This window comes from Calidris pugnax, unplaced genomic scaffold (genome assembly GCF_001431845.1).
Source record: "Calidris pugnax isolate Ruff unplaced genomic scaffold, ASM143184v1 scaffold74, whole genome shotgun sequence".
Taxonomy (NCBI): Eukaryota; Metazoa; Chordata; class Aves; order Charadriiformes; family Scolopacidae; genus Calidris; species Calidris pugnax.
The window spans coordinates 1,914,190-1,939,236 of record NW_015090790.1 but is presented as its reverse complement, the minus strand read 5'-3'; the positions used below and the strand labels follow the sequence as shown (position 1 = coordinate 1,939,236).

At 40.5% G+C, this 25,047-nt stretch overlaps 1 protein-coding gene across 1 annotated transcript; it reads left to right on the top strand.

The window, feature by feature from the left end:
- Window positions 1-279: 279 nt before the first annotated feature.
- SGPP1 (sphingosine-1-phosphate phosphatase 1) lies at window positions 280-23,320 on the top strand. The gene is made up of 3 exons (XM_014966588.1): window positions 280-1,211; window positions 14,677-14,766; window positions 16,746-23,320. Exons 1-3 carry the CDS (start codon window positions 600-602, stop codon window positions 17,295-17,297), a joined length of 1,254 nt encoding a protein of 417 aa, XP_014822074.1. The 5' UTR covers window positions 280-599; the 3' UTR covers window positions 17,298-23,320.
- Window positions 23,321-25,047: the final 1,727 nt, after the last annotated feature.

Here is a 25,047-nt window from a genome sequence, read left to right as displayed (position 1 = left end):
CTCCCGTGGCCGCCATCCCCTCAGTCCCCCTCAGCCCCCCTCACCCGCCTCCCGCCTCCCGCCTCCGCACCTCAGGCTCGAGGCCGAGGCACGCCGCCCCGCTGCCCCGCGCGGGCACGGCCGAGTCCTGATTGGCTCCTCTGGCCAGCGGGGGCGGGATCGGCAGAGGGCTGCCGCCAATCCGCGCCGCCAGGAGGTTTTCCCGGGGCTTCCCCGCCCGTGTGGGGAGGAGGGGGGTTGTGCGCAGGCGCGGGGGGGGAGTGGTGACGGTGAGGGGTGGCGGCGGCGGCGCTCGCGCGTGAGGGGGAGAGGGAGCGGGCGCCGGACCCGGACCGGCGCGGTGAGCGGAGCCGAGCCGAGGGCGGCGGCTGCCGGAGCCCGGAGGTGCCCGTCCCTCCGCGACGCCTCGCCCTTCAGCAGGTTTCACCTCAGGGAACGGTTTACCCTTCCCGCAGCGCGCACGGGAGAGTCCCTGTCCCTCCCGGCGCCCCTCAGGCGAAGCCCCCCCTTCCCCTCTCCGCCTCCCCTCAGCTCCCCGGCCCGGGCAGCGCCTCGCCGCCCTCGGTTCCCCTTTTAACGGGCGGCCTCGTCCTCCCGCCATGGCTGTCTGGCGGCGCCTGGCCCGGCTGGCCGCCCACCTGCAGGACCCGCGGAAAGTGGCCGCCTTCCAGCGGCTGTGCGGGGTGGAGGGGCCTTCGGGTTGGGCCGACGCCGAGCAGCAGCAGCAGCGGGCCGGGGGCCGGGGAGCGGTGGTTAACGGCGGGCCCTCGGGAGGGCAGGGGCATCCCGCCGGGAACGGGAGCGTGGCCGGCGGGGCGGGCCCCCCGCAACGGTGGAGGAGGAGGCCGCGCCGCAACTCCCTGACGGAGGAGGACGGCAGCCAGGAGTTCTCCACCCGCAGCCGCTTCCTCTACTATCTCTTCAGCCTGGGCACGGAGCTGGGCAACGAGCTCTTCTACATCCTCTTCTTCCCCTTCTGCATCTGGAACTTGGACGCCTGGCTGGGCCGGAGGCTTATCATCATCTGGGTGTGGGTGATGTACCTGGGGCAGTGCACCAAGGATGTCATCCGCTGGCCGCGGCCTGCCTCCCCGCCCGTGGTGAAGCTGGAAGTCTTCTACAACTCCGAGTACAGCATGCCCTCCACCCACGCCATGTCGGGCACCGCCATCCCCCTGGCGCTCCTGCTCCTCAGCTACGGCCGCTGGCAGGTAATGCTCACCTCCTTGTCCTTCCCCCTGTGCTTTCCAGCCCAGATTTGATTTCTTTTGCGGGGAGAGAAGGGCACAGTTTGGGTAAAATGTGACATTTGTGCCTCTTTTCCTTGCCCTCCCCCTTTTTTTTTTTACTAAATTTTCCTATGAAGTGCTCAGGAAACAAGGGCTTTCCTAATAACTCTGTCTTCTGAATGGAAGTTCTGCTGACTTAGTGACTCAGTTAACTCAGCATGCCTTAAATGTCTGCTTTAACAATCTGTATTTTGTTCTTGTGAGGGTTTTTTTTTGTTTTTTCAACTTGCCACTTGTAGGGTAAGTGCTTTGCACAAAGTTTTGGTAGGCATCTGATATTTTTACGGGTGTTCGGTTTTACTGACTGAAAACTTGGTGGAGAGCCAGGAACTAAAAGGCTTTTTGCTGATCTTTTTTTGCTTTCCGTCACTTTGTAGCTTGAGTCAAATTGTAGCTTTAGCCTTTTCTTTAATGATGTCTTTCATTGTCATTGCCCATAAACTGGAAATTATTATTTCAGTTTTGAGGAGTACATGTACTTTCAGATGGTTTTACAACTACTAATGTGCTAATAATTAGCAGGAACTGATAATCTCTGGTCTTTTCAGCACCTTCATTCAGCAAAATCTTAAGATCTGCCTGTTGCACTTTGGGTCAATAGCTTAAGTTAAAATAACCCTGTTGATCATCTGCTTTACACAAGCTGTGGCATGTGTTTTGGCACTTGCTAACAAGCGGCGAGGGTGACAGTAAGAACTCCAAAGAAAGCACAACACACGTTCAGTGCTCTAGATCACCGCACCAAATGATTTTAGTAGTAAAAAAGTAAAAAAGCCTTGAGAGAAGGCTTTCCCAGGCAACAAATATTCAGTGCAGGGTTTTAAGCGCTTGTGTTTAATGTTTAAGAAGTTATGCAATAAGTCTTGTCTTAAGTTGTTAATGTTTCCAAATTCTTATTGTGATACTTGCTTATTTTATGTCAGATGTATGTTATTTTGGTAGGGAGAACTCTCTTTTTAAGCTTTATGCGTGGGCTCAACTCTGGTCGTCCCAGGTACTGTTAACAGTCCCCAGGTGTCTGCTGTCACTGTGGGACACTTTGTGGCTGTATTTGTAAGTATAGAATGAGTGCCTGAAAGGAAAGAGGTAGTTGAAAGTTAGAGATTGTATTTGGCCTCTCTTTAACTAAAGTTTATGTATCTCCTTCTGCAAGGTGATGCAGCATGCCCAAAAGAAAGCTCTCGTTTGCTGGGAAAATGCTAGAGTTGTGCAGGCATCAGATAATGCCATGGGTTTGGGTGTCTGAAATAAATATTTGAAGTTCTGTCACTGAGATGCTTAATCTCACTGGTTTGGGTTTTTTTACATGATTGGCTGCAATCTGAATATTTGACTATTACTTGTTAGATGTGTAGGCCTGGTGTTAGTTGGAAGAATTTACTGGATTTGTACTAATTTGCATGTGAGAAACATCACCTAGTAGTATCAGTCGATTAGCTTTGTGTAGACTCTGATGTCATGTGTACAAAGGAGAACCCGGCTTGATTGCTTTTATAGAACCAGCAAACTGACAATGTGTGAGCTGATATTTTTGCCAGTGAACTGAGTTCGAGCTACAGTTTGCCAGCCCTGCAACTGCAGTCTGTGAAATACTGTGCTAATATTTATCATGAATGCACATTAATAAATCATAAACATTCAGCGTTCTTGTTATTAATTTAGAACCATGCTTAAGAAATGAGGAAGCAAAGTGTTCCAGTCTTAATTTTGAGTCTTGGTTTTAATTCCTTTTTCCTATGAAATGTGTATAATAACAGACCTCTCTGAACAAAATATCCCTTCAGATTTTTAAATTATTTCCAAATAGAATTCATTTATAGCAGTTAACCCATGGCATGTTGAGTATCTTTTGATTCACCTGTAAAGAGAGTTAAGCTTTCATCTAGGGCTGCTGCTGTTCTCCATATTTTACTTGCATTGAGAGAGGGTAGAATCTGTATGACAACTTTTTGACTATTTGGAAATAAATGGGGTTAAACCTCAGAACTTTTCAGAAAGCTTATTAATGATAAAGGAGCTTTTAATAACTCTGATTTTTATCATGTTATACATATTTATCAGAAGATGGTTAGATTTAAACTTGTTGGCAAATCTTGGGGTACAGTCCTTCTATATATTCAGCATAAGCAAGCATTACACAGGTCCTGGTCATGATGGGTCCACATCTTAGGACTGTTAGGAAAAATCATCGTGGAACAAGACTGAATTTAAGCAGATGCAGCACTACCTCTCTGCAGGGACTTTTATGCTGGTAACTTTAATTGAGTGTGGTGCTTTGAAGTTTACACTAAACCAAAGCAAGCCCCTTTTGCCCTAAAAGAGGTTACTCCAGTGAGAAGGGAATCACTTTCCTGTATAGCTTATTTGGAGTTTGCTTTCATTGGGCTATGACTTCCTACTATTGTGTAATGGAGTTCTTCTAGCAAAGACAATCTACGAGTCTTTCCCTTCAACTATGTAGAGAACAGAGCAAATCTGCTCTTACTTCTCTACGTATGGCCAAAACTGTCCTTTTAAAACCACTTTTTTTTTTATTCCAGTAGCTTTTCTTTTAACCTGTTGAATTAAGATTGTGCTTTCCTAGTTTTCAATGCCTATCAGTAATCCTAGTACAGGATTTTTTTCAAGATAGCCAAAAACCCTTTTGAATACTACTATATACAGTAAACCAAAAATATTTGCTTGTAAATGCAATTGAGTAAAATAGTTTCATATATTCAGTGCAACCAAGTTTCAGAAGGCAACAAATTATATGTTAAGATAATTTACATAATAGCTAATTGTTCTGTCCATTGTGGAAAATAATTTTCCAGTTTCTCCTTGTATTGTGAGAGTTTGGCTGAAACTTTTTATTCCACTTGCATAATCTTTATATATTTATTTTTTTAATATTGTTAAATCTCAGCAGGGAAAACCACTTGTTTCAAAGACACTTCAATAACCTTGAAATAGAAAGCTCATGCCAAAGACTCATGAGAATTTAGCAGTGGTAATAGATGTTGATATTTTTCTTTCCATCTTTGAAGCTCTGATAACCTGAGAGAGGAGGACAAACACTTAAAAACCAGTGAGATTATAGATCTTGATATGATATAGGGAAAAGTATACCTTTATCATGTTGGGGAAAAAACTGCTTGCTTTGAAATATTGGCAGTTTGAGCCAGGCTGGCTTATATTGTTTCCTGAATGGGGAGGAAAAGATAGCGTGAGCTGCTAATTATCTACAAAATCTCCAAAAGCCTGGTGTTCGTTTTTTTTTTTGGGGGGGGGCGGGGGGGAAATCAGTTAGGGAGGCAGAAAACAGGCTTTTTTTCCCCAGAGTTCCTTCAGGATGCAGCCTGGCTGTAGCAGTAGTTGTCTGGGTTAGGAAGTGATGGGTTCACACTCCTTCCTGAACTCTGCATTAATGAGCTGAGTCAGGAGCTGCTGACTCTCACTGCAGGCCATGGAACAAACTTCCTTAAGTTGATATTCAGCAGGAGCCAAGAGCCTTGATTCACAAGTAGTCTGGCCTCTGTAACTACACTAACCAACATTGTTTGAATGGGTTTGTCTTCTGAAGCAGTTCAGATCACTGACGGCATTGTCCTCCCTATGGAGTTGTCTGCCAATGTTACCATCAGTGACTGTCTTTCCACCCCACTGATGGTAATGGCAACCTTAATAAGCAATACTGCTGAACCCACAGTAGAATGCATCTGTTCTCCAATGGCTCCTTTGACAGACATACCTTTTCATGTACTTGGTGCTCTCCTGACTCTCCGTTATACCGATTGTGTAAGAATGGCATGCGGTACCAGGTCAAACACCCTTCCAGGCATCTTTCATCTGCACTATTTGAGGCCACACCTGGAGTATTGTGTCCAGATTTGGGCACCTCAATACAAGAGAGATATGGAGAAGCTGGAGCGGGTGCAGAGGAGGGCAACGAAGCTGGTGAAGGGCCTGGAGAGCAAATCGTATGAAGAACGATTAAAGGAGCTGGGACTGTTTAGTTTGAGGAAGAGGAGACTGAGTGAGGGGAGACCTCATCACTCTCTACAACTCCTTGAGAGGACACTGTAGAGAGGTTGGTGCTGGTCTCTTCTCACAGGTGATAGAACACGAGGGAATGGCTTCAAGCTGCAACAGGGTAGGTTTAGAGTGGCCATTAGGAAAGAATTCTTCCCAGAAAGAGTGGTCAGACCCTGGAATAGGCTGCTTAGGGAGGGGGTTGAGTCCCCATCCCTGAATGTGTTGAAGAGTTGTTTGGATGTGGGGTTGGGGGGGATATGGTGTAGGGGAGAACTTTGTAGAGTAGGGTAGATTGTTGGACTTGATGATCCCAAGGGTCTTTTCCAACCTGAATGATTCTATCATGCTATTACTTTTATCGACCAAAACTGATGACTGTAATCAAATGAGATGGGTTTGACAGGATCTGTATTGGCATTTCAGAGACCTACGTCATTCCATGATTCTAGCTGACCACTATGAAATATTACCTCTAGAATTGTCTGCCTGCTCTTTCGTTTCTAAAGACTAACTTCTCTCAGATCCCACTGGGAATGGGGAATAATTGGTTATTGGGGCTGGATACATAATCTAATCATGACACTGGAGTAGTAAGACTTTTACAGATAGTAGGCAAATCCTAGTTTTAAGTGTCTGTCCTTGTTGAAGGGCTTGCGTTATCGGAAAGATTTACTTAATGATAACACTGGAACCTACACATAGGAGGCCACCTCTTATATACAAAGTCTGTGTGTAAGAGCAAGTACAGACTCCTTTCAGAAAGAGATGCCTCGTTTCTGAGAAGCCCAAATGGATTTTGGTTGAAAGAGTAAAAAGTTGTCAAGAAACTTAGGAGAAGAGAGGCATGCTTGTCTAGTTGGTTTCCTTATAGGTATTTCTTAAAATAAACAAAAACTCTTCAGACATGAGAAGCATAGCTGAAGGGCTGATCTGAAAATCCAGAATTGCCCACACAACTAAGAGCTCGTGAGAAAGCAATGGAGGGTCAGCACTGGCCTTGTCTTGTGTATTTGAGTCATAAAGCCATCTTTTGTGGGCCATCTTAGTGCCTGTAGTTTATTTGTAAAGGAAGCTGGGGAAAGTGGTGTGGCCAATTTGATTCAGATGCTCTTAAAAGTTTGAAAAGAGCATAGTTCTTAGAAATCCTGTAGGGGAATCTTTGCTAGAGGTATACAGCAGCCTGTCCTATTAAACTGTGTTGATTGGCTTTAAATATATTTTTCACTTTTGCATAAACAAATCTTTTATTAATGTACAGGATCTTGGGGGGGAATATGTAAAACAGATGCCGTAAGGTTAGATGCAGAGTTTTTGATGAAGGAAGGATTCAAAGGGAATATTTCTCGAGCAGTTTATTTTTTTTCTTACCACATGTATAACACTTCCCTTGCTTTTGAATAGGGTGTGTTGAGTAAACCTGAGGAAACTTCAGCTTGCAGAAAAACTATTTTTTAGGTGTTGGGGGTGTAAGCCAAGAGAGCTGTCGGTGAGTCTTGATGGCTGTGTTTGGGAAGGGATTTTTTTTTATTTATTTAAGAACTGCAACAAAAGAACTAACAGGCTCTGATTCCCCTTGTAATATTGTAACTCTTCAGTTTCTTTCCACATAATGTGTAGCAGAAAGTTAAACCTTTTAACTCCCTGCAGGGCTGGCATGGAAATCTTTACCTTTGAAATTAAAGCAGAGGTTCTTGTAATGACATGTAGCACATTTAAATTTTTAATGCTTTTTGATGTTAAGATTGGAAGAAAGAAGGAAATAATTGATAAATGTAGTTTAACCAGTGTTATTTACTACTTGGCTTCTTTTGAAAAGCCAGTTTTGTCTGTTTATTTTTAACTAAATTAATTTGTAAGTGGTCTTTGCTTTTTAACCCTTTTCTTCTCTCTTCTGCTCCCCCCACAAAATCATTTATATGCTGTGCTTCTTGTACTCATCTGGCCAACCAGTGTCTCCATTGTTCCTGTGAACATGGGTTATAGATTTTTTCATATGCCTGTTGCCAATACATAACCCAAATACCTTCTTAAAAGCATGATGCTGCTTGGATTCTTTTGGTGAACTCTGGCCCAAAATAATTGTCTCAAACCCAAGCTGAACTTCTGAGTTATCATATGATTTTTAAAAAAAAACAATCATGGAGTAATATTGTAGGACACTGAAGATATTAGAAAATTTGTTTGGAACCCTTTGTGAATGCTGCAAACTTCTCCAGTGTAGAATGTGCTTTTAAAAAGTAAAGAAATGAGCATCTAGAGTGTGTTTTAAGAATGTTCCGTTATGAAAGAAGGAATTTTCTGACCTAGGTCAAAGCTTTTGGGACAGATTGTTTCCTTATGAGCATTTTTAAACAATGGTTATTTTATTAAGACTCTTGGCAAAAAGTCAGGTTAAGGGGAGGGAAAAGGATAGGCACGAGGGAAATGTTTTCTATGTGATCCAGTCTGAAGCTTGCAAGCCCTTTTCAGAGGATGTAATTGAACAAAATGGGATTTTCCCATTAAACACATAGGGCATAAAACTCTCAAAGACTTACTGGGAGTAGTTTTGCTGCTGTTTTCCACATATGACCAGTTTAATTCAGTTTAAGTGATTAAAACAAGATTTTGGATATGGGAACAAAATTGAGGCCTGAGAGAAGATGAGTAGTCAACTCAATCTGCTTTATTCCTAGCTTTTTCTTTAACTTAATAGATTTCTTAAATTCACATATTAACTTTTGTATTATTATTTTGTTTTAAAGTAATATGCTTGGTGATCTGTCCCTTAGTCTGGGGCATTTAGACTGGGGCACTTTTCTTAATGGGTACGATGCCTTCAAAGGAACATAGCCATTCAAACATTTAGAAGTCAAAATGTCCACAAAGGTATCTTTTTAATCTATATGTTGCATTTGTCTCTCTCTAACCTCTGCCTTGTTGTCATTTCCATCTGTCTCTGCTTCATCTTCTAACACTGTATTTGTTTTACATGCTTATGCACGTTACCAAGGTTTTATTCTGGCCTTTGGAAAAATATTTCTGGAAGCTGAATATCAGTGATTTGATCTAATATGGAATGGGGGGTACCTTTCTTAAGGAGAAAAATGCCAGGTTAATGTTGGGGTTTGAGTCAACGTGATTTTTGAAGTACTATGTGAGTGTCTTTGTATAAGGTTAAGATTTTCAAATCACAATTTGTGGTTTTAATTTGGAAAAAAGATAGCAGTATGCAGTTCAAGAAATACTCCCCATACTCAAAATTCTTGAGGTGGTATGGTAGCTATGGAGGCATAATGAGTTTTTGAAGATATAGATAGGATGGTCTTAACCAAGGACATGGAGGTGGGGTTTGAGATGTGTCTAACATGGGCTGTTCCTAAATATCTGACTCTAAGTGACTCTTGACTGTGGTCAAGAATGAAGATAATGTCAATTCTGCTATCAGAAAGAACAAGCTGAGGGAGGGAAACCTGATTTTTTATGTCTACCTCTGCCAGCTGTGATCTCTGACAACCTTTCTGGTCCTCATCTGAAAGGAGATGTGATGCCAGTCTGCCTAAATGAGTAATAATAGCAATGAATTGGACAAAAGGGTAGAAGTGAACTTGTGATTTCTGTTCTTTGTGCCTCTGTAGCTCTGATTTGGCGTGTGAGGAACCGTGGGACTGAAATTACTGGAATTCAGCGGTCTTGCCTCAATTTCTTTCATTTAAGTAGAGAATGTCAGTGTGTCTATATACAACTATATAGAAAAGATCTAAAAGTTTATAACTCCAAGATAATTAATAACTGTTAATTTCAAATTTAGGAATGCAGTGTTTTCCAAAACAAGAGACCCAAGAAAACCTAAATAAAAATAATTACTGCTTATGGCTTTCTTCCATGAATGCTTGAGATTGGTTTATATTCATGTTTTCACATTAATTTTCCATAAAACATGCTTTTTTTAAATGAAAACATATTAAAAGCTGCTTGTTGTGGTTTTTTTTTCCTCTGAAGATTCATTTGTGATTGGGAGAGAAGCTTTGTGAAGTCCACTATTGTAAAGCACATCTGATAAAAAATGTTAAACAGTCTTAAGGCACTATACTAATAGAAGATGTTTTTGTATTTGGGAGGAGTTTGTATGCCTAGGCAGTGGGAGGTTTCAGATACTCACAACCATGATATAACCAATGTATAGGTGCAAAATATATACAGGCAGTCATTTTCTAGATGAAACAACATTTAGAAAATGCTTGCTAGTACCTCAATGTTATGTTATTTTCAGACAATAACTTGGAAGTGAATTTATGGCATCAGCTTTTTTAACTAAGAATCAAGGTGATGTCCCTTGTAGATGTTATGACTTGGCATGCTACTGAGCTGTCGTCTTGCTGAGCTACGAGGTGTGTGGGAGTGCTAATATTCTCCTTTAGTCACCCTGTACACTTATCCCTACATGGGAGGACAAAATACCCAGTTGCCTTATCACCTCAAGGCAGATTTTAAGCAGGTGATACTGGTTTGGTGTTCTAGGAATTCTTAAACCCAGCAGCTGCTTTTAAAAGGTATGAGTGAAAATACACCAAGGAGAAGACAGGATATTGTGTGTTATTTTTTTGTTGAAGTAGAGGGGGGCAGTTCTTCTGCTTGACTGCTGCTACTGTCTATGGAGCCCCAAAGGGTACACCCAGCTTTGAGTGACACTCCTCAGGGGTCAGTACTGGGACCAGCACTGTTTAACGCCTTTGTCGGCGACGTGGACGGTAGGATTGAGAGCACCCTCAGCAAGTTTGCCAAGTTACCAAGCTGTGTGGAGTGGTCCACGCGCTGGAGGGAAGCGATGCCATCCAGAGGGACCTGGACAGGCTGGAGAGGTGGGCCCACATAAACCTCATGAAGTTCAACAAGGCCAAGTGCAAGGTTCCTGCACCTGGGTTGGTGCAATCCCAAGCACAAATACAGGCTGGGCAGAGAATGGGTTGAGAGCAGCCCTGAGGAGAAGGACTTGGGGGTGTTGGTGGATGAGAAGTAAAACATGAGCCAGCAATGTGTGCTTGCAGTCCAGAAAGCCAACCACATCCTGGACCGCATCGAAAGAAGCGTGGCCAGCAGGGTGAGGGAGGTGATTCTGCCCCTCTACTCTGCTCTGGTGAGGGCCCACCTGGAGCACTGTATCCAGCTCTGAAGCCCCCAACATAAGAAGGACATGGACCTAGTGGAGTGGGTCCAGAGGAGGGCCAGGAAGATGATCAGAGGGCTAGAGCACCTCTCCTATGAGAACAGGCTGAGAGACTTGGAGGAGTTCAGCCTGGAGAAGAGGCAGTTCCAGGGAGACCTTATGACAGCCTTTCAGTACCTAAATTGGCCCTACAGGAATGGTGGGGAGGGACTTCGTACAAGGGATTAATGGTTTTAAACTGGAAGAGGGTAGATTTAGATAAGGAAGAAATTCTTTGCTGAGAGAGACTGGCCCAGGTTGCCCAGAGAAGCTGTGGCTGCCCCATCCCTGAAGGTGTTCAAGGCCAGGTTGGGTGGGGCTTGGAGCAACCTGGTCTGGTGGGAGGTGTCACAAAAATCAACTCAACTGTTGTGTTGAGGGATATTATTTTAGAGGAAATAAGAATAATTGTTTGTATCTTCTGGGGTTTTTTTTGTTTGCATTGGACTGAAAAAATTACAGCTAGGTGTACTATAGTGAATAAACTCTCAGGTGGAAAGAAACTGGGTTTAGGACTTCAGTGGTTATGATTATCATGCATTAAAAATACCATAAATTGGCATATGCCTAATACTTCAAACATATTTGTAGACAGGTCATGCTAAATCTATTTTAGTAAGAATAATTTGACTGAGTTTAAGTCAAAAATTCGCCATTACTTTAAGAATATATGAAATGGGGTTAAATGTATAATTTGGCTTTTTACTGAGGATACAATCAGGAAGCGTTTGAGCTCTTGGGATGAGTTTCAATAAGGCCTAGTGCCAGGTCCTGCCCTTGAGTCCCACCAACCCCCTGCAGCGCTCCAGGCTGGGGGCAGAGTGGCTGGAGAGGTGCCTGGCAGAAAAGGACCTGGGGGTGTTGGTGGCCTGTGGGCTGAACATGAGCCAGCAGTGTGCCCAGGTGGCCAAGAAGGCCACCAGCATCCTGGCCTGTGTCAGGAACAGCGTGGGGAGTAGGACTCGGGAGCTGATGGTCCCCCTGTACTTGGGCACTGATGAGGTCCCACCTCGAGAGCTGTGTCCGGTTTTGGGCCCCTTCCCACAAAAAAGACATTGAGGGGCTGGAGCAGGTCCAGAGAAGGGCAACGAAGCTGGTGAGGGGTCTGGAGCACAAGTCTTATGAGGAGAGGCTGATAGATCTGGGGTTGTTCAGCCTGGAGAAAAGGAGGCAGAGAGGAGACCTTGCTATCTCCAGCTCCCTGAAAGGAGGGTGTAGCCAGGGGGGGTTGGTCTCTTCTCCCAAGGAACAGGTGATGGGACAAGAGGAAATGGCCTCAAGTTGTGCCAGGGGAGGTTCAGATTGGATATTAGGAAAAATGTTTACACAGAAAGGGTTATGAAGCCTTGGAATGGGCTGCCCAGGGAAGTAGTTGAGGCACCATCCCTGGAGGTATTTAAAAGATGGGTGGACATGGTGCTGGGGGACATGGTTTATTGATGGGTTTTTTGGTCAGAGTTAGGTTGATGGTTGGACTAGATGATCTTGAAGGTCCCTTCCAACCTGGATGATTCTATGATGGGATACTTTGCTACAGAGGAACTAAACTAGCCAGTGTTTTCAGATGGTTTAATGGGTATTTATTCTCAATACTATTAAAAATAGAATTGGAGTGAGTGAGATATCACAGAGCCAAATATTCTTTCCAAAATTTCCTTCAAAGTTGAAGTTTTTGACAGTTTCCTTCTTAAACACCCCCTCCCTTGAGAGTTCCTAGCTGAGAGTAAGCATTTCTTTTCACTCCCAGAATTTATGCTACTCTCCGTGCTGTTCAAAACAACCTGCCCAGGACTCTTAAAACAAGACTTCTCCCACCTTTTGCTTCACGCTCATTGTTCTTAGGGTCTTGCTGTTTAGCAGCTCTAACATCTCCCAACTTTTTACCCACAATATCGTTAGCTTCTATGGACTGCTGAGCCTGGCACTTAGTTGGTCTTTCCACTAAAGCTCCAGCTTCTGTTTCTGTCAGGTATTTCAGAAACATGGAGAAAGTCTTTATTTATTAAAGAAACACCTTACCCCCTGATTGGAGCCTGAAAGCACAAAGGATGGGTGCCAGGAAAAAAGAATGGATGGCACAGTATTAAGTGATGGGCAAAAACCATTTGAAACTTTTGACATGTGTGTGTACACATACAAGCTTGTTCTACCACCAAGTAATTATGATGCTATTACATTTCCTGGTCCAGAGGTTTGCATTGCTTCTGGAAGCAGTAAATCTTCTCTGGTTAGTCTCTGACAAACAAGAAGTCTGTCCTCCCAGGCTTTCATCTTCTGGAGTGTATAAAGAGGTGCTAGAAGCCCTTCTTTACTTCAGGGGATATAGGATATACCTATCCCTGTGTATGTACAGCATTTCTGCTTTGGTAGTCCTCTGGAGGAAAAGTGGAGCAGCACCAGGCAGGGAGGTTGTGTGGCTTGAGCATCCTCCTGGAGCAGACAGTGGGACTTCTACCCTCAGATCGATGGCAATGATGGTTGAGGCATAACGGGGATGAGCCATGGGGCTCCACTTGTGATGGATCCTGGTGCCGCAGCACAAGGTACAAAGATTGCTTCTGTGGCTGCTCTGGCCATGTCAGCATCTGGGAACTCTGCAATCACGTCTTAGGGACGACCCAGTGAGTGGTGGATTGCCCATTATCAGCAGAATTCTGAAAGGCAGAAAACTGAATGTGATCCTTCATCATCATAGAAATGACTCGAGTACCTAATTTTGTTTAGGCACAATTTGTAGATGAAGGTAGCAGAAACCAAGACAAATGTTGCTACAGGAATTAAAAATTAAACTAGATGGAACAGAACTGTGACCTGGGCATTTAGAATTGATTTTAATGTAAAATGTGTTTTGTATGTGAAACACGAGCTTCCCGATTTTTCTGTTAGTTTGAGAACATTTTTTTGGGTTTGTCGTGCTACATGGTCCTGGAGCTGAGAATTCAAAGAATGTTGGAATAACGCAGAATATTGATAAACTTTTCTCAAACCTATAACTGAAAGAGTGATTTAGAAGCTCATCAGTTGAGTGGCCTTCACAGAGAACATACAACTTTCTCCAGTAAGAGTGAAGGTACTTTCTCTAATTTGTTGGATATTTTACCTTTCAAGTTATCCACGAAAGGGCAAGAAAACTGTAATTCTTAGTTTTTATTCTGAGATTCCAGTGCATCCGGCCTGTCTGTTTATGTTGAAAATGTTTATTGTTGTTGTCATGTAGGAAGTTGAAGCAATTTTGGAAACATGCCATTTTGTCTTGTGACTGCTTCTCTTATAGAACTCGTCATTATTTTTAATACTGAAAAAAGGAAGCTGTGTCCTGTCTTATACAGCATTTTGCAATATGGTAGTGGGGAAAGTATCTCCTACTGTGCTGTAAGATGTGAATTAGTACACTTTTATCCAAAACCTAAGACAGTTAAAATACTGAGTTTCTACACATGTTGATATGTGCTTATTAGAGTAAAGTATTTTGTTTGTTCCTGGTAAACAGTCCTTAATAATAATAATTAAAAAAACTGTCAGAAGATGGAAATAACAATTTGATATTTTTGTTTAATAAACATGGATTATAACAGGAAATCTATATGGGATGAGAACCAAAAAAAAGATTACTATTCTAGGAGTTTTCATACTGATGCTCAGAGATTAAGTCAAGAATCACAGGAATCCTTAAACACTGTGTAAGGACTTGACTTTATTTGCAAATTTTTATGAGCTCTTCCTTTGCAGGAGAGAGGTGAAGCTACTAGATTGTGACTGGATAATTGTTATCAGTACTAGTCTATTATGTAGCCACTTCACCCAGTGTAAAACTGTTCCATGGTTTCTAATGCAAGGCTTGTCTCTGCCCGTATTGCAAATTTAGGATATCATAACATGGCAAGACTAACTGCTACAAAGATCTATCAGCTTCTTACTGCTTTGTCTAAAAAGACATGACCAACGCCCTGAAATTCATATATCCTGAATGCAGCGGAAGAGGACAAGGAAAGAGTTTGACTTAATAATGGTTTGACTTTATGAAAAGTGGACTCTTTGAGGTGGTCTAATAGACTTGTGCAGGTTAGGGCAACAAAAGGGTAAGCATAAGTTGCATTAATTGGAATTAATTCTAGAATCCTTATGGAGTGATTTATTTATTGATTTATTTTTAATCCTAATATAATCTCTCAATTTTTTCCCTACCAGTATCCCCTTGTGTTTGGACTGATCCTTGCATTCTGCTGGTGTTCTTTGGTTTGCTGTAGTCGAATTTATATGGGAATGCATTCAATTTTGGTAAGAAAATCATTCTATTAAACTTCTATTTTAACGTTGTTCTGATTTCATAAACTTCTATCACACTTGAATTTTTACAATGCAATAGTTGTAGATATTTTTTTTTTTTTAGAATGTTGTACAGTATAGGAAGAGAAAACCTACTTTTTTTTTTTCTGCAGCTAAAAGTGGATGTCAGGCTTCTGTTAATTTATACTTTTTTTTTTTTTTTCATAAACTCAATCCACAGTTGAAACTTAGCTGATGTTTAATAGTAGTGTTAGTGCAGAAATTGACTGTGCTAAAGCAAAGGCTACGTTTTCCTCTAAAGAGTAGACATAATTTTGCAGGATGAAAGCGTGGTTGTTAATATCCACTTGGGTTCCATGTCAGCTACTCAAACCGTGTGTGTTTCAGAGTGCCACGCTAAATGCTAGGATTTCACTTCTAACAAACCAAATAACACAGTTGTCATCTTTGAAAAAACAGACTGACTTATTAAAAACGATTGGGGGGGGGGGAAATCAAACCAAAACACAGATGCATACAATACAAAAATGGGAAAACAAGAGCACTGCAAAATAGTAAGGAGAATGTAAGACCGCTAATAAAGATGGCTAAAGAGGTTTTTGAGGATCACCTGCTAGAAGGAGAGTAACTATCAGACAGAAAACAGTAAGCCTGGGAGTGAGTAGTAAAGCTGGTAGATGAACGCAGTGTACGAGGGGCATGTAAAAAGGCTGCTCAGACAAACTTAATGACATATTTGCATGAGTGATTAGGAAGCTTCGCAAGTCAGAACCACTTACATGGAAGATGATGAATTGGTGTTTCAGCTCCCAAAGCCATGCAACAAATAGCAATACATCATGTAGACTAGGTTATTCAGCAGTTTCATATCTGAATCCTCTATAGTGTTTGAATGAATCCAGTTAACCATGTGTTACCTGTAATGCAAATTAACCATGGTGCCTAAGTTTGGGGAGTAGGGTAGGGTGGCAAATATAGCAGAAAGTTGTCACGGTTGCTTCTGAAACGAGCAAGTCTGACTCTTGCACCAGTTGATTGTGTCAGAGCTTTTTATCAAGCGTTGGATTAGTGGAAGTGAATTAAAATGATCAATTGAAAACAGAGCAACAGAAATACTGATGACGAAGGTCCCACCTCCTGGCTTATATGGAAAAGTTAATAAGCAGGTGAATTAAGGTAATCTGGTTTCTAGTGTTTGGATTTCTAAAAAGCTTTCAACAAATTCCACAGCAGCTAAAAGTGAAAAAAAGTTGCAGGTAATTCTGTGCAACCGAGTGATTAATCAACAGTAACTGAAGTGTAATGCTAAATTAAAAAATAATTAGGCTAACCTTTTAATTAAGACATTTTTAAAACAACAATAAAACTGAAAATCAAATATGAAGCCACAGAAGTTTCTTCTTCCTCTGGTTTAGTCGTTGGAAGCGGTTCTTCATTCTTGCCGTATTGTTAATTCTGAAGCTGGAGTGGAAATCCTAAGCTGCTCTGATGCCTAGTTGCCGTGGTCCTCCACCACCTTACCACCTGCTGCCACCAGTGTGCTTGTGTGTTGGCACCCTGGCACTTGGATCCAGCATTGAGCCGTTCCATCAAACTGGAATTTTGCAGAATTTGTTTAGCTGGGCTAGGTTTGTGCTGGCTGTAGGCTGGGATGCCCCAGTCCTCGACAAGGAAGATTGTAGCCAGCAGATAGGTTTGACCGTGCATCATTTGAATGTAGCTTTACTTGTGACCAGGATCAGTCATCATCTGATCATGAGACAGATGTCCTGTTAATGGGTGATCAAATGCAATTCCTTACTTTAACTTCATAAAGATTAAATGTTATATAGTAAATGAGAAAAGAAAAAAAAATCCACAAGTCGCTTTTAGTAGCAGAGCAACTAGGCTCGTTTCCAAGCTAATGTAACTTAAATTATTTTTTAAAATACTCATTGCACTGAAACCATATCTTTCTCTCTCTTCAACAGGATGTTATTGCTGGATTTCTGTATGCTATTCTCATCTTGATTGTCTTCCATCCAGTTGTGGACCTGATTGATAACTTCAACTTAACTTACAAATATGCACCCTTAATTATCATCAGTCTCCACTTAGCCCTGGGCATCTTCTCTTTTACTCTGGACACCTGGAGCACATCACGAGGGGACACGGCTCAGATACTGGGCTGTGGGGCTGGAGTGGCCTGTGGCTCTCACATCAACTACATCATGGGTCTGAAGCTAGATCCTCCTCCCCACACCTTACCTTTGTCTCTTTCCTCTCTCACTGTGACTGTGTTTGGAAAAGCCATATTGCGGTTGTTGATTGGGGTAATAGTTCTGTTGTTAACAAAAGTAGCGATGAAAAAAGCCACTATTCCACTGGCATGTAAAATATTTCGCATACCACACGACGACGTACGGAAAGCAAGACAACGCATGGAAGTGGAGCTTCCCTATCGCTATATTACCTATGGAATGGTTGGGTTCTCCCTCATGTTTATTGTTCCTTCCCTCTTCCATTTTATTGGTCTTTCCTGATCCAGTTTTCTCACTTTAAATAGGGAGAAAGGAGCTAGTTGTTTTTTGAAGAGGTGCACTAGGTTGCTAAGGGAGGGCCAGTGAGCTTGGCTTCAGCAGGGTCTTCACTTTAACAGCAATACGTAATGGGCAAAGCATTTAAAGAACTTTGCACATCTTTGGGGATGGTATAGGGCCAGCAGCCAGATATCAGCCCACGAGAAGCGCTGAGCTCTCTAAATGCTGCGTCTGGATTTATTGCTGTAACAAGGTCTGTGTGTGTGTGTGATGCGATGAATGTATCCGGAATGTCTGTCACGCTGTACCTGTACACACTGACACTTTAACAGGTCTGTCTGACAGCTAATCGGAAAGCTCCATTCATGATCTGTTTGCCATTTCATAGTAATTTATTCAAGTTCTTGGACCACAGACTGCTAAATTTGCTTTACTCTTGTTCTTTCCTGAAGTCCTGCTTCAAGGTGTTTCAGCTAATAGGCATTTCTAATGGACCAAACTTGTAATGAGTTTGAATTTTCTAAAAAAACCAAAGAGAAGCCTTTTTCTTTAGCCCCCTCTACAGAGTAAAATGTCTGGATTGGCACTGGTAGGTATCACTAGAGTATGTATGATTCAGGTACTGTATTTTATGGTTTAATAACTGTGCCTTTTTGTTGCTAAATTAAGAAATGCCATATATACTGTGATGTAGAAGTGCTTAATTTTATTTAACATCCTACACAATTAGGCAGATATTTTTAAATGTTAGATTGTCCACATTGCTGGCATGGTTCAAGTTAACCGGAATATTCAGTTTAGCTTGATGGAAATTGCAGATATAAAATGACCCAAGAATCGCGTCCTTATGCTCAAAATGTTGTAAATGACAATAATCCCTTTTGTAAGTATTTTTAATGTGTATTGTATGTTAATGGAAGAGGGTATATTTTTCTGGAGATTGTTTATACAGTGGACAGATATTAAAAGTTAATTATCTAAACATATAAACAATAAAAATACCCCATTCTGCAAAGAAATGGGCCTCAATTATTGTTCCAAACTAATTTAGAAGGACCATTTTAGATGTTTGCTTAGAAAATATAATCCTTATTCTAGAAAAAATATATGTATTTTTATGCATTAACATACTGTATTTAAAGGTGATAATCACTCTTACCCAATTTAGATAGCTGTAAGACAACATAATGATCAAATTAAACTTTTAATCGCTCTGAGAAGCAGATTGTGAGCGGTCAAGACAGCATGGTCAATGCATAAACGGTTTGTGCATATCTAAATTTTACTGAATTATTATGTACTTTTCAGCTTTTCATGATCCTCTTTCCACTGATGAGTAGAATATGACCCTTCAACTGTCATTTCATGTGCCTCTTGTGTTTCATTTGGTCTGTGTCAATGTGTTGTCTGTTCTTTCCATGTCAGGAACTGCCCTATTGCAACAAGAGCTGTCTTGCTGCCTGGCCAGACACGAATTACTTTTGTATTGGGTTTTTTTTGTTTGTTTCAGGAAAAACATAATTAGGTTGGGTAGGGATTAGATAGACTATAAAGCCTACATTTTTCTGTAAAGAGCATTTGTAATTGGAAGGGTGTTTTATTGTTTTTTTTTTTTGCATTGGAGCTCACATCTCCAAATTGCTAATATGTTAAATGAACAAAATTAACTTTATCTCTTTCCTCGAAGCACTGAAAGTTATGGTACACTGGCATTCGAAGATGGGAAAAGCTAACTCTGAATGTACTCAAACATCTAGTCAGAACTTACAGCGTGTTAAACATCATCTGTAGCTGAAAAGACCTTACCTAATAGAAAAAGGGTAGTTTGTTTCAGTGCATGTTTCTGGATTTGCTTGGGGTTTTTTCCCCCCAATCTGTTCCTCTTTTGCAGTTTAATGCCAAATGTGCAGTAAAAGGTCAATTGGTTTCCAAGGTCCCCAGTGGGGGTTTTCCACTGGTTTGGCTTTGCACACTAAGGTAGTCATTTAAATAAATAGCTGAGGGGAATGTACACAAAATGCCTTATGCTTAAAGCCCTGAGCAAGTAGCATTGTTCCAATGATATTAAAATAGTCTGAGGACTGGAGAAGATAATAGGATAACTTTTTCTGAAATTTAGAGCATATTCTCCTTAAATATCCTATGTTTAAATCCTAGCATAGAAGAGACAAGTGAGCAAAACTAACTTTTTAAGGTACATATTTGGCTTCTAGAAACTCCAGGTTTACAGCGTAAGAGTGTTCTTAGAGCTGTCTTTTCTAGCTGAGCTTGCTCTGTTGTACTATTAAAAGAAAATAGAATCTGCTATGGAAGATCTAGAAAGGGTGAAAAAAATCATAAGCAGGTAGGGCTTTCAACAGGCTAAGGAAAATTGCACTGTAGTTTATTGTACTGTTACTCAGAAATCCCTGTTTTATATTTTTATACATTACGTTGGGTAACTTCAAAATGTCACGTTCCATGCACCTACGTAGTCTCGTACGCAGGAAATGTGTATCAGAATGTTTATTCAGCACCTTTACAGCCCTGTCTCAAAGACTGCGACTGCTTTACTCAAGTTTACATGAAAAAAGTTTTACTATTCTATTTTCATAAGAGGCTAGGGCTCAAGAGGGAAGTTTAGCAGAAAATGTCATGCAATATGAAAGCTATTATAGAATAAAGAATCACAGAAATGCAAAAATTTTAAAATCCGTCTTAAATCTTTGTGTTTTAATATGTTTCTTTTTGTTAATAAGAAGGTAAGATTCCTTCAGATCTGGCCCAACAAAACAGCAGGCAAAACTGGAGCACCTTCTTTGCCCTAGGCTGTTCCAAGAGCTGAACATGAAAAATGTTTCTAGTACCATCAGCTGGTACCAAATTATTTATAAATAAATCTAACATGGCTTTAAAAGGTAGTTGAATGTCTTTTCTGAAGGCAAATACACTTGAAACCTTTCATGAAGCGGTACAAAAACATATTCATGTGTCACTGCTGGTCAATGTCCTCAGTTCCAGGTTGTATGGTCCCAAAGAGATAAATACTGCGGCTTTATCGAAGCAAATAGAAGATATAAATACACATTTATTACAAAAAGCCACACGTTAAATTTGTCTTATTTGATTACTGTATGAAACGAAACCTGAAAGTAACAGTCACATAGTGTAATTTGGCACAAAATTCTGTTTTCCGAGAGGCTGAAAAGACTGGAATTAGTCTTAGGCTGCCTTAAGCACAGAAGCAGGATTTTTTTCTGACCTGAACTAACGTATGCATAGCACCTTGGGTAAGTTTTAGAACCTATTCTTTTGAAAAAAAGTTTCATGTTTATTAAAAAAAAAAAGAGCTATTACTTTTGCTTCTCATACCATGAACTGGGGTTGAAGCATCTTTCTCCTGTGTGATGACCTATGAAGCTCTTCAGCCTCTGACCGCATTTGCCTTACCACTTACCCTGCAAATTTTGGGGGGGGAGGGAAATGAGAGAGGGGAGAGGCTATTTTAAGGTAAATTGGCAAACTAAGGGGAGTTGTATTTTGCTTATTTACTTGGAAATTGTTTTAAGCTCATGTATGGCTTTTCTCCTGGGGAAAAAGAAAAAAAAAAAACAGGAAGATGAATTTCTTTTAAAAAGGCATCTCGAAATGTAATATGTGGCGCTTTTGGTGTTTTTTTTTTACCAGAACAGTGTTAAATTGTCTGGATTTTAAAAGCTATTATGTTTTCCTTCGCTACTATTTTTTTATTAGTGCTTTCAGTATTATTTTTTTTATTCCACTTCTCGCTTATTTCCCAGGGAGTGTCCTGAACTTCTTGTAGCAATTGCTACTTATGTGATGATTGTAACTTTGAACTTGTAAATACTTAAGGGCTGTTAGTGGCTATTAGCTGCTCAAATACAACAAAAAAAACAAACCTTGCATGCTGTAAGTAAATACATCTGTTGTGCTAAAAGTTGTTTTTATTTCAGTATTTGCTTTCTCAATAGAAAACTGAGCTTTTGGTTGTGGGGTTTTTTTTTACATGCAATACATAAGGTATTTAAGTATTCCTTGGTATGAAGGGGCATTGCTGGCTGAACTCGTGTTAACTCCACGGGGAGTTGTGCAACTGGTTCCTTGTGTATTACACTGAGAATGAGCCCTGAAGGTCGTGTCCATGCTCTGATGTGCACAAAGGTGTCGGTGTGTGTGAAGGGACTCGCCTTCCAAGGTGTAAACGTAATATCCTTGTTTTTGTGGTCTGAGAAATTGTTCTTTTTAACATGGTACTTAGCCCAGTTTTTACAAGACCTCTTTTTTTTTAAAGGGCCTAAGTGGGAAGCTGTTTCTTAGGAGCTGGAACTGGTTCTGCATTTGTGACACTTAATAGATGATTTCCTCCACTGTACCATAATTGCGCTGAATGATGGCATCCCAGAATAAATGTAGATAAAATGATGACAGCAGAATTGATTCTTGGAGTATTCTAACTCGACTTAGTGTAATTGATTCTTGGGTGGTTTTTTTGGTCTAGGTTATACAATTTACTGCCATATTCTACAAATGACTCTGAGGAATCTTTGACTTTTTTTGTCAGAATTTTATTCTAATGGAAAGCTTGTGGCCTTTTTGTTTGAGCAGGAATATATTAGCCTATATTAAAATTTACTGTAAATACTCTATTTGTCAAATTGATAGAATAGTTGGGTCACTAATGTTTTTTCTTCCTGTAACACTACTTGAAACAAAGGCAAACAAAGCTTAATTTGGAAACAAAATGTGTTACTGTGTGGCAGAGAGGATATAGCTCTTTAGGTGTTCTCTAAAAAGTGAGTATCACCTGCTGGAGTTGAGGCAAATTGAACTATGCATTATAAAAAATTTCTTTGCACTCCATTCTGCACCAGAAATAATTTGCGTGTTGGTAAGAGTCCATTTAACAAAACGAAGCAAAGCAATATGTACTTGCAATGTACAACTAGTAACTGTTCCTGTAGGGTCAAAGAAGAATAGAGGGTACATAGGAGAATACAACCTTAACTATATTGACCAGTAAATGTAAATGAAAAAGTCCTATCAAGTTGGAGCATTTGATTAGTCACTAAACTTTTCCCACAATTTTATTTTTGTTAGAAAGTGTAATGAAGAAAAAGGGTGATATTCCTGAAATGGAAATTAGATCTTAAGGCAATTCTAGATGTCTAAAAGATCATAACTGAAACAGATCGGTCCAGGAGCTAGTCACCTGAAAAGTAAGAGCAAAGTCTGAGGGGGATTTTGTATTAAACTTAATGCACTTAAACATGATGCCAAAATTTGGCCTATACTTGATTTATATGAAATCTGTAGTACAATATAGATATATATATAATATATTGCATATTGGAGTTTAATTTTTTATGTATAGATTTTTTCTTGTTACTGTATTCCCTGATAAAAGCAAGTGTTCATAAAATATAAAACAGCTTTGTCTGTATAGTATAAAGCTGTATGTTAGCAGTATTTTGGGAAATAATGCAATTGTAACCCCCTCTTCGAGAACTTTATTTATAAAAAAAAAGGTATTTTCAAATGTGAGCCCTGAGTTAATTGAGGACAATATAATGGTTGCTGTATAATAGTGTACAACCGACGTTTTCAAAATTAATACATCAAATTCTTTGTTATATGATTGTTAATGATTTTTATACTCATTGTACACTTTCTGCAGTTGTCAACTAATAATGAAATGCATAGTGACTGGTAACTGAAGTGTCTAATTTCATCTGCAATGAGTGGGTAATAAACTACTGTTGGATTCAAACGCATTCTGTTGTGTTTATTCCTTCCAGTGCCAAGGGACATGTACCACAAGCATAAAACACCGATCACAAGAAAACTTATATTTGTATTATTGTATAGCAATAATAATAATTTGAACAATACCTTTTTAAGATGTGGACTTTAGATGCAAAATTTTAGGAAAAAGAATGAGGAAATACTGGAATGAGCTTTTTCTGCTGCCTTAAAACCTGGATTGTTTGGTTTCATGTACTAAAGAATAAAACAAGCTATTGATCAAACTGTGTACAAGATTTAAGTTGTATCTTTCTTGTTGTATAGCTTTTGTCAGTTGTTGCACGCTGATAAATGGGTATGGAAGCATGCTCTTATTCTGACAAAAAAACTTGCTTTCTAGGAAAGTGCCTGTTGTGGGTAAAAAATAACTTCACAAGTTCTGGAAGAACTGAATTTTGGGTTTCCAGTGGGTATCTGATGACTGCTTTGACTTACACTGCAGGTTTGATGAGATAGCTCAGTCCTTATTTGAAATTGGAGTCCTCATAGAAAACATGAGCATGAGTTTGTATCCTGCTGGGTCACCTTCCAGTAACTTCTGCTGCTCTCCCAAATCTGCTCAGAAAATTAGCCAACTGTGGGTTTTTTTTCCCCAGACTAATGAAGATTTACAGATTTTCATGGAACGCATGTAGGCAGTATATTTGCCTGAGCTTTGCTTAGTAAACCAGACTAATTGCAGAATACTCTTAATTCCAAATGGTTTTTGTTTTACCATGGTCCCAAGATGCTTTAACAAGCGTGAGAAAGTATTAGTTCCTTGGTGTATTTCTATTGAGGTGCCTGAAGTTCCCTGGAGAAGTGTAGCAAAAACAATATTAATCAGAATAACTCTTGCTTCTCTCTTCCCGCAGTTGTGCAATGCCCAGGGAGCAGTTCAGTAATTGCAGAACACACTAGGAGAGGTGGGAACGGCCGCTGAAAAGGAAGCTGTTACGCCATTTCAAATCCATTTGTTGGGCACCTTGGAGCGTTCTTCTTGTTTTGTTCACTGGAAGGATTTCACGTGGAGCTAATGCACAGGATTGTACTTTTTACATAAGGTAAGAACTCATGGTTTTGTGCTAAGAAAATCTCCTACAGCTTGCAGAGATTGCTGTGGTGTTGATTTTGGGTTTTGTTTGGTTTTTTTCGTCCTACCAAGGCCTTTTTGTCCTTTTAGAGCTGTCAAGCCAGGATGTTAATTCCAAGAAATGTAGATCTGTTGGTTCTTAGGTTGTTGTATAAGTTTAAAGATAGTTTTTGAAGACGTTGAGACAAAAAAAAAATAATACAATCAAAGAACCCCCGGAAGGATAAGCTCAACCGAAAGTACATGATGAAAAACTCAATAAATGTAACAAAATCACACCTCTCTGATGGCAAGATTTTAGTTCATTGTTCTACTGATGTTTGTAACTGTTGGTGGTCTTTGCTGAGGAAACAGAGGTTTATTATAAGGACTTAACACTTTACCAAAGCAAAGCTCTGGTCTCTTGCTTCATAAAATGACTCGTAAGTGCTTGGTCTTTCTAATTCTCCATGCTAAATAAATAATTTTGAAGGTATTTGGAGTAAGCATTCCTTCTCTGTTTAAACAGCTGATGGAGCTTAATGGAAAGACTCATGGCAGTTCTAACATGCCAGGAACTAGAACCAGAAAGGTGTAAGTGAAACTCTGCTGATCAGCCCATCCTGGCCAAATATTGCCAAACTGATAACTAAATCCCCATGGACCCGGGATTTGGGTCTTCCTCAATTGTGTGTTGTGTTTGTTGCTCTTTCTGTGAGACTGTCAGATCACAAGAGTGCACCAGATGTAGGAGACCTGCACAAACCTGTTTAGGTACAAATAATCTTGAATAAGCCTTTGACAGCAATTTAGCCATGGTGCCCGTATGGATTGTCTGATTTGATTTGACTTTTTGCTTGCTAATTACTTTGTGGAAAGCAAAAGCAAGTTCCTGCCCAA